The sequence below is a fragment of the Beta vulgaris genome, chromosome 7 (genome assembly GCF_026745355.1).
Source record: "Beta vulgaris subsp. vulgaris cultivar EL10 chromosome 7, EL10.2, whole genome shotgun sequence".
NCBI lineage: Eukaryota > Viridiplantae > Streptophyta > Magnoliopsida > Caryophyllales > Amaranthaceae > Beta > Beta vulgaris.
The window spans coordinates 3,292,285-3,309,329 of NC_079208.1; the positions used below are offsets into that span (position 1 = coordinate 3,292,285).

Below are 17,045 nucleotides of genomic sequence, written 5' to 3' on the forward strand. Positions count from 1 at the left end.
CATTGGACCTGATTGAAACTTATTGTCCTGATTGACTTGATTAAAACTTATCTGAACTGAACTAAACTGATTGGACCTGAAACATAATTTGTTGAGGTGAAGATAAAACACCCTTAAGATTGATTCCCCACCACCTCAAGATTTGGGATTACCCCAAATTCCTCTATCATACAACCACCATTATTATTAATTATTATTATTTTATTTTTTATTACTATTCATTATTATTATTATTATTATTATTATTATTATTATTAATATTATAATGATTATTATTTTATTTATTATTAGCTATGCAAAAGGTAATGTTTGATATAGTGAGTTTTTATTTGATATAGTTAGTTGTTGTATGATATAATCACCTTTATATAATCGATTTTTGTATGAAATATGCAGTCATTTTTTTGAATGATAACAGAGTTTATTTTGGTCCACAATGAATTATTGTAAACTCGATCCACCCAATACTTGATGTCCAAATAAGGCTAAAATCCCTTATACAATTGCATAAAAAAATAATTGGACAAGGGCTCGGAAAGTCAAAAGTTTTTTTTCGAAGTAGAATCATAGTTGAATATGGGCAAAACTATATATACTTCCTTTATATCTTTTTGAGTGTAATAGTTTGACTCTTGCACTATTCACACACATCATTTTAACCGTATTTTTGTGCTAATATATAAAATACAAATATGATAATATAAAAATGTAGTATTTTTCTTAAAGAATATTTTGATAATATCAACTTTTATATAGTATTTATGAATACATAATTAGAAATACTAATGGTAAAAATTATACGTCAGTAAGTTTAAAAGTCAAACTGTTGCACTTATTTGAAAGTATAGTAACTATCACCTATTTGAATGAATCACCTCACCTACTATAATTTGGTGCACGCAGAAATGTATGTTTTAGTTTGGGTAAGAGCACCTATAATATCAAGAGTACTCCCTCTGTATTTTTTTATCTTTCCTACTTTGACTTTGCACGTTTGCCAATGCACTTATTCTACGTTAAATATCTTTCATTACATATTAGTAAAAATTATAATAATTGAATATTAATAAAGTACTCATTGAGACGAATCAAACAAGACCCCACATGACTATATTTTTTCTTATATATTGAGAAAAATCTAAAAGATTCTCTCTAATTGTGAATAGTGTCAAGATTCTAAGTGAGAAAGATAAAAAAATACAGAGGGAGTATGTTATAAATTTTCAACCAAATTTCAATATATAATTATTGAGAGTGAAAAATATAGTGGTTAGAGCATCTCTTCCAGTGCCAACACTATTTGGGACCGATTGCCATCCTTGACAAGTTGGAATCTCTTTTACTTTCTTTAATTTGTCAAAGTTTCTCTTTATATGAAAAAAAAAAGTTTTAATATCTAGAAATAGCATGGTTATTATAACTTAAAGATAAGTTTTGCTCACAAGGAAATGGAGCAAAAACTCACTAGCTCCAAAATTCAAATCACTATGCAAACAATTGTCCAATCTTAATATACCCTCAAAGAAAGAGGAAAATACGACAAATACACAAAATTTAGTTTTTTTTAAAGTAAGATGAAAATCATTTTCATGGGGGTGGGGGATTTGGGGATCCTACTTTATAAGGGGAAAGAGCCGAACTCCTGTCAAACGGATGGAAGAATGATCTCCAACCAACTAGGCCAACATTGATTCTTGAAAGCACAATATATAGTATATATTGTAAAGTAGCACAAGGAAAAAATACTACTTATAATGTGCGTCCATTAAATCCTTTCATAATCCCAAAAAAAGTCGAAGGAAAAGGAAGAGAAAAAGGAAATATTTAAAATTTATATATAAAAGAGAATTACTTTTCTTTTTCATTGTTACGAATAATTTAATTAATTCCATATATAAAATTATAAGAAGTAAGATTTCGATCAATACAATCCTGCAAGGCTGTAGCCTGTAACAACCTCAGTTGATCAGCTTGGTCCAACATATTAGGTGTTCTCTTTTAGCATTTTTTATGCGACAAAGTGTGAATAGTCCTTGTTTTACGACTTAGGAGATATTCCAATGGTATTGATTCACAATTGATCCATTTACATACTCCCCTCCCTCTTTCACTTCCATATTAAGGGCTACTTTCCTACAATTTAGGAACTAAGTCCACCAATAATGAAGTTAGCAGTGTCAAAGATCTCGACACATATACTTCCTTCGGTCTTTATTAGTGTTGTGCATGTACATGTTATGTTTTATGCACATGTTATGTTTTGATGATGAAAATTAATATAATATGTTATAGCATGAAAGTATGTAACAGTGACAACAGATGCATGAAGAAGAAAGAAATTGATAACAAGACTTTGAAGAAAAGAAGAATCAAGAATGAAGTTCGAGTTTATAATTTCTTAGAATAGTAATTTAGATTCAAATGTAATATGCTTAGTAATATGCAATGTGCTCATATAGAAATATAAAGTTAATATAATTATTATCTTCTTTGAGTTAAGAAAGTAAATAATTATATTAAAATTATATTTCTATATAAAAAGGAAATAAGTTTTCTAAATCAGAAATCAAAAGGGATTAGGAAAATAAGTTTTTGATAAAACGAGTTAAGAAAAAGATTTTAATAAAAATAAGTTTTATAAAAACGATTTTAATAAAACAGTTTTGAAAAAGATTTTATAAAAATCACGTTTCCTTAAAACGTGTTAAAAAGATTTTTTTAAAAACCAGATTTTCCAAAACGTGTTTGTAAAGAGTTTCATAAAACAGATTTGGTTTTGGAAAATACTTTTGAGTTGAATAGAAAATCTGTTATGGAAAACATATCTTTTTAAGAATAAAGATAAGAGGAAAAAGATAAAGATTGATTTTCTAAAAGAGAATTAAATCCCTTGAATTAAGGAAATTGGAAGATATCCTTGGAAGGATATTCGTCCAGTCCATACTCTATAAAAGGGATTCATAATTCACTTTTAGATCTCAAGTTTTCAGAGAGAAAATCGAGTCTAAGTAAAAAGCTGAAAACTATTTCCTTGGCACTGAGCGTAGCACTGAGCTGTTAGGTTTAAGTTACTATTTCATAATTGTAATTGTCCTCTATTTGCTTGACTAAGAAGCACATCATTGAGGATCGTTCTTTCTTGTAACTTTTACATTATTAAGAGTGCCAACACTTAGAGTTAAGTGTTGGGGAGTCATTACTAGGGTTAGTAGTGAGGGGAATCGTATTGTATCAAGAGTTTGATATTATAGGATTCAAAGAAATAAAAGAGTTTTGTTTCTTGTGGACGTAGATCTCAGAGGTGAGATTGAACCACGTTATATCTTGTGTCAAATCTAATATCTTTTAAGTTTATTATTCGCAAAACACAAAATAGCAATTTTCGAGTGTTCAGCTCAGAGCCTGGCACTGAGCTGTGAAAGGATTTTTGCGAAAATCGATTAGATTTCGTCACTCAATTCAACCCCCCTTCTTGAGTGTTCCCTTGGTTCAACAAGTGGTATCAGAGCAGGCTATTCTCGTAAGACTCACATCTAGAGAATAGAAATCATGAACACACAAGACGACTTTCGCGACAAGTATTCCAAGTGTCCAATTTTCAACGGGAAAGATTATGGATGGTGGAAGACAGGATGAGGATATACATTCAAGGTTCTGACTTTCAATGCTGGAGAATCATCAAGACTGGACCTCTTCCTATCCAAAACAAAGACGATAAAGGTAACCTGTTCGACAAAAAGGAAGAGGAGTACAATTCTGTTGACTACGGAAAGGCGAAAAGAATTTCAAAGCTATGAGTATTCTCCAATCTGGAATTGGACCTGATGAATATTCAAGAATCTCTGCGTGCACCACTGCTAAGGAAATTTGGGACACATTGGAATTGGCACATGAAGGTACAAACGAGGTAAAACAGTCTAGGATAGATTTACTAGTCCAACAATATGAACTGTTCACAATGACTAAGGATGAATCTATTAAAGATATGTTTACCAGATTTCACTAATAACTAATGAACTAAGATCTTTAGGAAAAATCTATTCTTCTGAAGATTTAGTTAGAAAAGTGTTAAGAAGTTTGACTAATAAATGGCTTCCTAAAATAACTGCTATTCAAGAGGCTAAGGATTTATCAAAACTCTCACTAGAACAACTCATTGGTTCCTTAATGACTCACGAACTTGTTTTAGACTCTAAATCAAGTGAACCAAAGAATAAAGGGTTGGCCTTAAAAACTGAAGTAGAAACGGAATAGTGAAAGTGATGAAGAAGTAGCGTCTCTAACTAGAAAGTTTCAAAATTTCTTAAAAGAGAACAGGAGCAACAACTTCAGGAGAAGGGAAACTTCAAAGGTAAAGGCACTACATTCAACCCTAAGAAAAGTGCTACTAACTCTGGTTGTTTCAAGTGTGGTGAGTATGATCACAGGATTAAAGAATGCCCTCTGTGGGATGAAGAAAAGCCTAGAGAAAAACGAGAGCAGTCTAAGAAGGAGTACAAGAAAGCCATGATCGCAGCAGTCTGGGGAGACTCGGATTCTGACGAAGATCAGTGCCACGCTCAGAGCCACGAAGCAAAATGTCTGAATGCTGTACAGACCATCTGAAGACGGCACTGAGCCATGACGACTCACATCTATGCTTGATGGCTAAAAGTTCGAACCCTCTTGAAGAGGAAGAAGACAGTGAGGTAAGTCTAACTTCTTTAAAACCTTCAATTCATCTTCTTTCCAAAAGTAAGCTTGTCATATTGCTTGAAAACGTAATTGATGATTGTCAAAACATGAATGATAATTTTGATAACATGAAAAGGAAATAAAAAATTTGACCAGGCTAAAAATTGGATTAGAAACAGAATATAAGGAATTCTGAAAGAAAACAAAACTCTATAAAAAGGATTGACGAGAAAGACTTAGAGATAAACACACTAAAACAAGAAAAGACTCTAGTTGATAATCTCGTAAAAACTCAGTGCCAGTCACTGAGTTCCAAGCTGAAAAATCTAGTCTTGAGGAACAAATTGAAAATTTAAATCACGAGTTGAATGAACTTAAAATCAAGACAACAATCTGAATTGTTCCACTTCACGCTACCTAGTGATGAAAATAAGAAAGAGATTGGATAAAGTTAAAAGGACTTAGAGATTCCCGAAAAAGAAGTAGTGATTTAAACCTCAGTTGAATTATTTAGAATCACAACTTTCTATTGCTCGAAAGATGCACGAAAAATGGACAATGGGAAGAATGCTCTAAATTACTAACTTGCACCACAAACAACATGAAAAAACAGGATTAGGATATTCTGACCAGCGCTCAGTGCCAGGCTCAGTGCCAGACCTTCGAAAGAGACTTTCGAAAAAGAAAATATGTGGCCTTCCTGAATATCTTATTTGCAATTTTGTGGAAATAATGGACACTAATTGACGACTGCAACAAAAAGAAAAATCGAATTGCAAAGAAATTAAACATGTTACTCAAATATGGGTTAGGAAAGACATACTAGATGCTCAACGTAAGAAAAAGGGACCAAAAATATGGGTTCCTAAAACAAACAAGTAATCATGTAGGAAAAGGAAGCCCTTGAATTTATTTGTACTGAAGACCAAATAGCTGATATTTTCACTAAACCACTTGCTCGTGAAAGATTTGAAAAACTTAGATTAGCTTTGGGATTGATTTCTGGTACTTAGTTGATTTATGTGCTTATTTGACCCCTTTACATGCTTAAGAGTTCGAAAGATTCTATCTACACTAAGTCAGATTTTTGATTTAATCCAAGACTCCTGAAAAGGCTATTGATGCTGTCCTGATAACTGACACTTAAGTTGCTCTAGAAAAATTCTATGAAAAACTCCAAAAGTATCATGTTTTCTAAAATATTCATTGATGTTGCTTTGATAAAACTAAAATATTTTCAAAATTTGTTTTTCAAAATTTTTTTTCGAAAATTATGCAAGGCATTAGAACTGAAGGGCTTAGTGGACTCCAACCTAAAAACACCTTCCCATCATTTCAAAATAACTGGTCCCCCTCCCTCTCATCAAACCCTAAAAATCTCCACATTCTCTCTCCTTCCTCACCTCCAAACCCTAACCATGGGAAGGAAGACTACCAGGCGGTTCCCCAAGAAACCCACCGCCGCTGCCACTTCTTCTCCAAATCCACCGTTATCACCGCACCGCCTCTCCCAAAATCACCGACCAAAACCCCACCTCTCAAAAAAAAAAAAAATAAACCTCCGGCTCAGAAAACTATCGAACTACAAAAACCTCCGGTCAAGAAAAATCCGGCCCAGAAAAAAAGAGAAAACTCCACCTGAAAAGAATCCGGCCCCGAAATTAAAAAAAAAAAAAAAAACCCGTTCCAAAACCCGGCACAAGATCGGCTCAAGAAAAACCGTCCGCGACTTCTCCTTGCCGACCTACGCGATCTCCGACCACTTCCGCTGCTACACCTCCTGACGCCTCTCACTCTCGCAAACGGAAAGGGGTGAGTTCCGGTCAGCTTATCTCCTCTAAACAACTAGGCGTTTCGGAATATGAAAGTTCTCCAAGGGTTCTATATGGTCGGATCTTTCCCACACAGTGGTTAGGTAATTCTGTCGTGAAGTTTCTTTTAGAATCTCAGCCAAACACAAAATCCTTCGAAACTTGATTACTAAATCTATTCTTCCCAGGATTGAAAATAGAGGAGAGTGCCTAATAATGGATCAGGTACTTATATGGTTGTTAACTAACGAGATACCGATTAGCCTTCCACATCTTATATTTCACCATATGAAAAACTTGTCCATCACCCCTCTTTATTATCTGTATGGACTGTGGCTCACCAAGATATTTCATGTTGTAATGATTATAGTAATGAGTGATAATATATTGAGTCGTATGGATTTATGTGTTATGGGTGATGAGTTACTAAAAAAGGACGTTTGGGGTTCACGCCAAGGGAGGTGTATGTGGGATGCTTAAAGATGGTGGAAGAAGTGTGTGACATGAAGAAACAGATGCACAACGACATCGCCAACCTATGTCTAAACCATAAACACTTTTCCTTTTATCCTAGTCCTACTATGTACTTTTGTCTATGCCTTGTAGTTTTTGGAAAAACATGTCGTTTTTGTTAAACTGTTTTGATGCTTTTTGGATGTTCTTTTGGATTATTTTGGAGATTGTGAATTGGTGTTGGTTGTAGCACCAGCATCACTAGCTTAATTAGTTGAGCTATTGGATTATTTTAAACTCTTCTGATTGTGTGAATGATTTTTTTGTCTTTATGTACTTTTTGAGAATGACAAAAGGGGGAAAAGAAGGTATATAATATTGACTTTGTGTCTTGATGATATCCTAGGTTGAGCTAATGTGAATTGAATATAAATGAGCATGTGGGACAAAAGTGAATAATTGAATATTAATCTGATGTACGGATAGATTCTATAAAGGGTGAATAATCCATGCATTGTTTGAGGGGGAACAAAAGTCAATATGCATATTTTAAGGGGAGAAAATGTTTATTCAACAATATTAATTATAGTTTGTCATCATCAAAAAGGGGGAATTGTTGTGCATGTACATGTTATGTTTTATGCACATGTTATGTTTTGATGATGAAAATTAATATAATATGTTAGCATGAAAGTATGTAACAGTGACAACAGATGCATGAAGAAGAAAGAAATTGATAAACGAAGACTTTGAAGAAAAGAAGAATCAAGAATGAAGTTCGAGTTTATAATTTCTTAGAATAGTAATTTTAGATTCAAATGTAATATGCTTAGTAATATGCAATGTGCTCAATATAGAAATATAAAGTTAATATAATTATTATCTTCTTTGAGTTAAGAAAGTAAATAATTATATTAAAATTATATTTCTATATAAAAAGGAAATAAGTTTTCTAAATCAGAAATCAAAAGGGATTAGGAAAATAAGTTTTTGATAAAACCGAGTTAAGAAAAAGATTTTAATAAAAATAAGTTTTTGATAAAAACCGGATTTTAATAAAACAAGTTTTTGAAAAAGATTTTGATAAAAATCACGTTTCCTTAAAACGGTGTTAAAAAGATTTTTTTTAAAAACCAGATTTTCCAAAACGTGTTTGTAAAGAGTTTCATAAAATCAGATTTGGTTTTGGAAAATATCTTTTGAGTTGAATAGAAAATCTGTTATGGAAAACATATCTTTTTAAAGAATAAAGTAAGATAAAGATTGATTTTCTAAAAGAGAATTAAATCCCTTGAATTAAGGAAATTGGAAGATATCCTTGGAAGGATATTCGTCCAGTCCATACTCTATAAAAGGGATTCATAATTCACTTTTAGATCTCAAGTTTTCAGAGAGCAAAATCGAGTCTAAGTAAAAAGCTTGAAAACTATTTCCTTGGCACTGAGCGTAGCACTGAGCTGTTAAGTTTAAGTTACTATTTCATAATTGTAATTGTCCTCTATTTGCTTGACTAAGAAGCACATTATTGAGGATCGTTCTTTCTTGTAACTTTTACATTATTAAGAGTGCCAACACTTAGAGTTAAGTGTTGGGGAGTCATTACTAGGGTTAGTAGTGAGGGGAATCTTATTGTATCAAGAGTTTGATATTATAGGATTCAAAGAAATAAAAGAGTTTTGTTTCTTGTGGACGTAGATCTCAGAGGTGAGATTGAACCACGTATATATCTTGTGTCAAATCTAATATCTTTTAAGTTTATTATTCGCAAAATCACAAAATAGCAATTTTCGAGTGTTCAGCTCAGAGCCTGGCACTGAGCTGTGAAAGGATTTTTGCGAAAATCGATTAGATTTCGTCACTCAATTCAACCCCCCTTTCTTGAGTGTTCCCTTGGGTTCCAACAATTAGTTTACCCATATTCATTTTTGAGATGTCCCTTATTAGTTTACCCTTTTCTTTTGTTTCTATTTTTAGAATGAGACCACTAACTTTTCATCACACATACATTCAACTTTAATATAAAATAATACTTTCTCTTTCTTTCTATTATCCACAACATTATTTCTCCTAAAACTCTGTGCAAAACAAAGGGGTAAACTAATAAAGACCAGAGGGAGTATGTAATAGGAGTACAGTCTATAGCTTGCTCACGCCATGCTTTACTAGAAAAGTATTGATATTTAATTTTAGTACTGTAACACTTCTTTCTCACACTTCCGCTTACTAAAAATTATACTTCCTCTGTTTTTTTTAAGAGTAACACTTTTACTTATTTCCCTTTTAACACACTTCATTTTAACTATATATTTTTTACTAATATATAAAAACAAAATTGATCATATAAAATATTAATGGATTGTTTCAATGAATAATTTTCATAATATCAACTTATTATTGTAAATTTTACAAATACATAATATAAGATATTTATGGTCAAAGTTATGTGTTGGCAAGTGTGAAAGTCAAACTTCTGACTTATTCAGAAACAGATGTTTTATTTATGAGACACATGTAGCATCCTTAGCTTGTACTAATTTACAAGTATTACTTCCCCCGTTTCGTAGTAAATGCAACAAATGAATAATTATATCTCACAAATAAATACCCATTTCTTATATTTAAAACAAAACGTGGAAGAAGTATATATATATATTATTTCTTACTCCCTTTTATAATTTATGTGCAACAATAGTATATGAATTTAGCTCAATAAATTGGACACTGTTTATATGGTATATAGTTAAACACATAGAGTACATAATGATATACACGAGATTTAACCCGAACTAATAAGTTGAAACAAATTTAATTAGTTTAGAAATAATAAGTTGAAACAAATTTAATTAGTTTAGAAATAATAAGTTCAGCTTAAAGCCAAGAAGGCTTACCTAAGTTCCATTGACAATAACAATAACCTCTAATAAGTTTAGATATATTTTGATTAATTAAACAATAAGCAGTAATTAATTATTTAGGTAAAATATTATCGATAGAAGAAGTTTACCTTGTATTTATGTCAAACAAATATTGTCGATATATCAGTGATGTATTTTTTTGGGGCCAAAATAATAAAATTAGAGTGCGAATTTTATTTTCCAGATGAATTTCACTTATCGAAACTTATATGAAATTATTAGATGTGAACTAAACTTATCTCAACTTATGGACAAACTTGAACTTCACTCATCCAACATAACTAACTTTATTGTAGTTTTGGATTGAAGTCCGATAAATTTATTGACTTTAAACATAACTTATTAGAGCTTGTCTTGGTTACAAGCTAATGTATGAAAATTAATTTTTTTTACCTATTATGAGAATGATTCTAATGATGAGTGCGTCTTCGGTGTAACATATTATATCATATCTTATTGTGTTACATGCAAACTAATGACATATATTTCAACAAGAATAACATGGAATATACAAATCATTACATGAATCTCTTGTCATTTAATATTTTATTTCTTATCATTGGAATTTTTATTTACAAAAGAAGCAGTGGTTTATAAGTTATTACACCATAAATTATCATGTAACAGTTACACCTGAGTATTAGTGTTTAATGATTGCGAGATTGAATACCTTTACGATGTGACTCTAACTATAATCAAGGACATATAACTCATCTTTTCCTTTCATCATAATTTTGATCGATTATTTTGAGTTTTTATAAGTAAAAATATAATCATGCGTGCGCTTGTTAGATTCGTCTCGGTATGTTAATGTATAATATCAAATTTTTACTCAAACAAAATAAGATATATCTATACTAATAAATTAAAAGGCGTGCGTAAACCAGAAACGGTGCCACGTGGCGCTCTCCCTAGGGAGTTTTAGTTCATGTAATCCATGTACAATAAAAAAAATTAGAAATTGCATAGTATAGGTTTTGATCCCATGACCTCAAGTTCATGAACTAAAGTTTTAACCACTAGACCAAGTTGTATTTAGTGCTATCATATCAAAGTACAATATTAATAAATGAAATTTTTCTTACCCGGGACATAGCCCGGGCCTAATAACTAGTTAAACGTCTTAAAACCCGCGCAACAACAATGTCGTAGCAAATAAAAAATGGAGGAAGTATACAAAAGGAAATAGGCTATTTTTGTAAGTTAGATAATTAGGTGAATTTTGACTCGAAATAAGGAATTGATCGAGGCAAACAATGAGGGCCGGTATAGGAGGAAGAGCTTCCTACATATTCTACATGTTGGTGTTGATCGTATCAATATTCAATAGAATAGGAGGGGCCGAGGGTCCAATCGTGCCCAAGGAAGCTCAACCAAGCCGCGGATAAGCTAGCAAAAGAGGGTAGAAAAAACTCTAGTGAAGTTAATGTAACTAAGATTATCCCCACGCCCCCTAATTATTTACTTCACATTTGGGATGATTTTGTATTAAGGCTTAAAGCCCAGACCATTTAATCTATTTATGCAGCCATTTTCACCAAAAAAAAAAAAAAAAAAGGAGGGGCCGAGGGGCTAGATTTCCTTTTTTTCCATGTACACAAATTCTAGAACAATAATCTTTGTTTTTGACAATTATAGATTTCCCAAGAATTCCTACATATTGAATTTTCCTCTGGCACAACTAACAACTTCCCGATTATTTCAGTCGAACTTTGACCATAATTATCAAAGACTAGTATTCCAACACCGGCTACTAACTTTCTACAGAAGATGATGAGCCATATTATATAAACTCAACCTCTATATGTCCAATTTACATACCACATCCTTAGCTTTCTAAGTCCTACCCTATTATATACTCGGTTACTCCTATCTCAATTATAAACATAAACATTCAATCAAACTTTGTTGCAATGGCTCCTACTCTTATGCCTGTGCAAGAAATCCTCCAAGGGAGTGTTCTGCCCGAAGGTTACATTCAAACCAAGGATGACTACCAAGTTGGTGATACCCCTCCTGCTTTGATGACGGATCCGACAATCGATTTCTCTCTCCTCTCTTCATCATCTCTTGAAGAGCTTGCAAAGCTACACTCTGCTCTCACTTCATGGGGATGCGCTCAGGTTGTTCAACTTAATTTAACTTAATACTGCTAAACTCATTTCACTAAAGTTAACTCATCCCTTGTAGAAAATGTATGTTATAAATACTTCCTCCGTAACAAAAAGAATGCAACGATTGTGCACTATTTGTAAGATATAGTATATTCAATTGTTGCATGCTTTCTGTATACGGATGAAGTATACCTATAAAGTAGCTAGAGTAGTAAAGTAGCCAAAGTAGGTTTGATGAGCATTTTGAGTTTCTATGATCCAATCGTTCTGCATGCATGTGGTTTCCATCACATATTGAGGAGGTATATGAGTCTAACGTTATAATTTTTTTGAGTTGCAGATAGTGAATCATGGTATGTCACTTGCATTACTTAACGAGGTACGAGAAATGAGCAAGCAGTTCTTCAAACTGCCTTTAGAAAAAAGGAAAAGTACTCTTCAAAAGGTGATGATCTTGAAGGTTATGGAAATACTAATGCAGTTCAACAAGGAAGTCTTAACTGGAATGATAAGTTGCATCTCCAAGTTTATCCAGTGGAAAAACGGCAGCTTGATTTTTGGCCACAAAATCCACACCATTTTAGGTAACTTTATTATTGGAATATATTGACTATTCTGAGGTCAATCATACGCCACTAATGAGACAAAATGAATATAATTAATTTCAACAACAACAAAAAAACATGGATATAGGGTTGACGAATTTTTTTCCAGCTCTTTCTCGTTTACTGATCTACAAGTTATTATTTTCCTTCCATTTCTTAATATTTGATGGCCATCCTGACTTTTGCACTATTTATTTATTAACTTCGACTACAATTATTTGTTATCACTTATAAAATAAAAACGTGATTAAGTAATATGGTATTGGATGCGATTACATAATATGGAGTATATATTTTAATTAAAATTTGTAATTTTTGATAATTATAAATATTAATAATCAAAGAGATATTTTGTCAAATATAGAAGTCAAATGATTGCAAGTATTATAATATAAAGAAATTATTCATTTTTAATCTTGTCAGATTCGTATAAACATTAATTTCCAAAAGAATAAAATAAATTATAATACATATATATTAGTAAAAGTGTGCGTTGACAAGCACATAACTTTTATTTAACTTAAGTTAAGAAGCGATAAAGATAGTATTTCATTTCACATAAGAAAAACAAATAAAATACTAATGAAAGTAATTTATAACTTGAAAATTTCTAATTTGCAGGACAACCTTAAACGACTATACAGAGAAGAACAAGATGATATTTATGACTCTCATTAAATCCATGGCACGTTCCTTAAATTTAGAAGAGGAGTGTTTTTTTGAAATTTGGGGAGATGATGAAAAAGATTCAACATATGCAAGATTCAATTTTTATCCTCATTGCCCAATGTCAGACAAAGTTGTTGGGCTTAAACCTCATGGGGATGGAACTGTCCTCACCCTTCTTTTGCAAGACAAAGAAGTTGAAGGCCTTCAAGTCCTCAAAGATAATCAATGGTTTCGAGTTCCTGTCATCCCTGAAGCCCTCACCATCTTGGTTGGCGATCAAATGGAGGTAATACTAGCATGACGAAAACATGTCACACCCTAATTCTCAATATGATCTACAACTTATTCATTAGGTTGATTCTTATATCTTGTCAAAATTCAACTTTTATTAAACCTAACCACAAATATTTACCACTTCTACTCCCTCCGCTTTTATTTATTTGCTACATTCTTGTTTACACAAGAATTTAGGAGATGTCCCTTTCATTCTTTTTTGGTGTACTTTTTGAGCTCTTTAGCATTAAATAAGGTGGGAAAAGGGGAAAAAGTAATACTTTTTGGTGGAAAAAGAGGGGAAACAAATATAATACTATTATTTTTTGGTGGGTCAAGTCTCCTAATAAGGAAATGTAGCAAATAAAAAAAGCAACTCTTTTTGGAAAATGTAGCAAATAAATAAAAGCAGAGGGAGTATTACTTTTTTCCTTATTTACAAATTCCAACATTTTTGTAATTTTTGCGGTATTTGCAAATCGTATATTGGGCATGATTTTTAGAATAATTTAGAAACAAATTTTGTTACATAATAAGTTATTGGATTTTTTTCGTTATAGAATTATAAAATATTTATGAATCTCGTCAGTAATTATTTAAAGATATTACCGCTCTCTATGTTATATATATGTCATATTGCAGATAACGAGTAATGACATTTTCAAAAGTCTTACTCATTAATAATTAGTTAAATATATTTTAAATTAGATTTTCTTGAAATAATTGCTCTCTATGTTATATGTATGTCATATTGCAGATAACAAGTAATGGCATCTTCAAAAGTCCTACTCACAAGGCGGTCGTAAACCCACAATATGATAGGATCTCCTTAGCTATGCTTTTCATTCCAAGTTCGGACACAGAAATTGGGCCACTAGATGAACTAATCACTAATGAGAGGCCGCAAATATATAAGAGACTCAAGAATTATGGGCAACAAGTTTACTCACAATCTATTCCTTCAGGACAAAGGCCTATCGACATCGTCAAACTCAATTACTAGAAGTTTCTCCAAATATTATGCATGTGTTGATGGAAACACAGACGTCCGTAACTAAATCTATTATTACAGCATTCATGGAGGTTTTACTTAGTTATGACTTGTGAATCAGTATGAATAAATAAATGATTTGCTTTTTTTTAGTGTGACATAGATAGTCTTGATTTGGTCGCTTTCTTTTTTTCCACAACTTTTGTAATAATTACCCATATGCTTTATTTTTTTTTGATAATTTTTGCATTACTATTGGACGAAGTCCATGGCCAGAGGCTCATAATACAGTCATATTTGGGCTCGAATAGTCATTGCCCACTACTAATAAAGACCAAAATACAATCAAATACAGTAAGATCATACCAAGTATTCTAACATTCGTCTGGGCTTAGAGCCAAGCTACAAAATCGGAGCCTCTTGAAAGTCCTTGCTTTGCTAGCGCATTTGCAACGAAGTTGGTGTTCCTTTTTTTATGCGCAATTGAGATAGAGAGACCTCTCTCAGCGGCAGATCTGATGAAATTTAAGATAAAGTTGAGATTCCAAGGTCCACCCTGAACCTCCGAGCACCACTTGACTGCGTTATGTGAGTCTGATTCAATCTCAATGTGGTGGTGCTTGAAACTATCATTGTTGAGTGAGATCTGAATGGCACGGTGAATGGCTAGGACCTCGGCGGAATTGATTTCCATGGGAGGAATTGGACAGGAGAATACGCACACAAAATTACCTTGCTCATTGCGAAGAACTCCCCCTATTGCCAATCTGGAAATCCTTGGATTATAGGAGGCATCTACATTCCATTTTAAGATGGATGGAGGTGGGGGAATCCAGAGGGGGGCAATCTTTGGAACCGCTCGCGAAATAGGGCTGGTCTCATGCCACATAAGACATGATGGGTTCCTTAGGACTTCATTCACAAAATATGGAAAGGACATACCCCAAGGCTTAATCCACCAACACAGCCGTACAAGAATGAGGTTTTGGATTTCTGAGGAGGAGCACGAAATTTGGTTAAAAGTTCTTTCATTTCTTTCTTTCCACAAGGACCATATGATTACCATGAAACATGCTTGCCAAACATTCTTGAAGAATTTATTTTTTGTTGGGAAAGCCCATTGTGAGAGAGCCGGCTCAAGATGTGCAGGCCAAACCCATTTGAGGTTCCATAAGTTGCACCACCATTGCCAAATAGACTGTGAGAAGGGGCAGTGGATTAGTAGATGAGACACATTTTCCGGTGAAGAGTTGTATAGTGAACAAATATTTTGTTCATGGGAGATGATGTTCCTGCGTACTAGTTGATCCTTTGTGTTTATCTTCCCTAAAAGAGCGAGCCACACGAAAATTTCTATTCGGTGTGGAACCAGATTTTTTCAGATTTTTTTTGCGACCAAAGCCAGACGAGGCTCATGTACTTTTGCCAATTCTTCATAGACTGATTTGACAGAGAAAATTCCAGTCTTGTGGGGAGTCCATATCAGCGCGTCTTTAGAGCGAGGTGAGAGAGAAACTTGGCGGAGGAGGTGTGAGAGGGATGTCCATTCAACCTCATCCTGTGGTCTGAAGGGTCTAGCCCACGGTAGATCCCATTGCCAAATATCATCAATCCAAAAGCCCATTGAGGCTATAGTGGCTAGTGGGCGGCCCGAAATCCGAAAAAGCCTTGGGAAAATTGTTTTTAGGGGAGCATTTGATAACCATACACTGTGCCAAAAGTACGCGATATCGCCGCTGCCGTTTTGACTCTCGAGCCAGTTTTTAGGAGCTTCATAGCAGATGGACTTTTTAGAAGGTGGTTACAGATCGCTTTCCAAGGCCCTCCGTGACTGATTGGCTGGATGTCAGCCATGGAGGTGGTGAGAGGGTATTTGTATTTCTCCTGAATAAGAGATCTCCAGAGGGAGTTGGGCTCGCAACAATAACGCCAAACCCATTTGAGGAGTAGGCCCAGATTCCGGTCACGCAGGTTGCTCACATTAAGTCCTCCAAATAATTTCGGGAGTTGTACCACCTCCCATTTGACCAAAGCTCCTCCTTTCTTTTCCATACCACCCTGTCAGAGGAAATTCCTTTGGATTCTATTGATTTTCTCCACTACCCCGGATGGAATGGGGAATAGTGACATATAGTACATTGGGAGACTTGACAAGGAAGATTTGATCAAGGTGAGCCTACCCCCGATTGATAGTAGCTTACCTTTCCAAGTGGCTAATTTCGCATTCATTCTCTCAATTAGAGGATCCCATAAACTGAGCCTAGATGTACCTCCACCCACTGGGAGACCCAAGTAAGTGAGTGGAAACTTGCCCACCTTGCAAAATAAGCTTGCTTCCGCCATGTTCAACCACGATTCATGGATGTTAATTCCTAGAATCTCACTTTTATGGAAGTTTATTTTTAGCCCCGAGGCTAATTGAAATAGTAGCAAGGTGTTTCGGATGTTGAGAAGGGATTCCATGCTAGGAGAGGAGAAGATAATTGTGTCGTCAGCGTATTGGAGGTGAGTCAAGGTGGAACCTCCATTAGTGATTTCAA

General features: G+C 33.6%; 1 protein-coding gene across 1 annotated transcript; it reads left to right on the top strand.

The window, feature by feature from the left end:
• The first annotated feature begins 11,274 nt into the window (after positions 1–11,274).
• Positions 11,275–14,665, top strand: LOC104898300 (jasmonate-induced oxygenase 4). The gene is given in 5 exon segments (XM_010685355.4): positions 11,275–11,976; positions 12,308–12,386; positions 12,389–12,551; positions 13,194–13,527; positions 14,272–14,665. Coding segments are annotated over 5 exon segments (1,032 nt in total). The 5' UTR covers positions 11,275–11,766; the 3' UTR covers positions 14,518–14,665.
• The last annotated feature ends 2,380 nt before the right edge of the window (positions 14,666–17,045 follow it).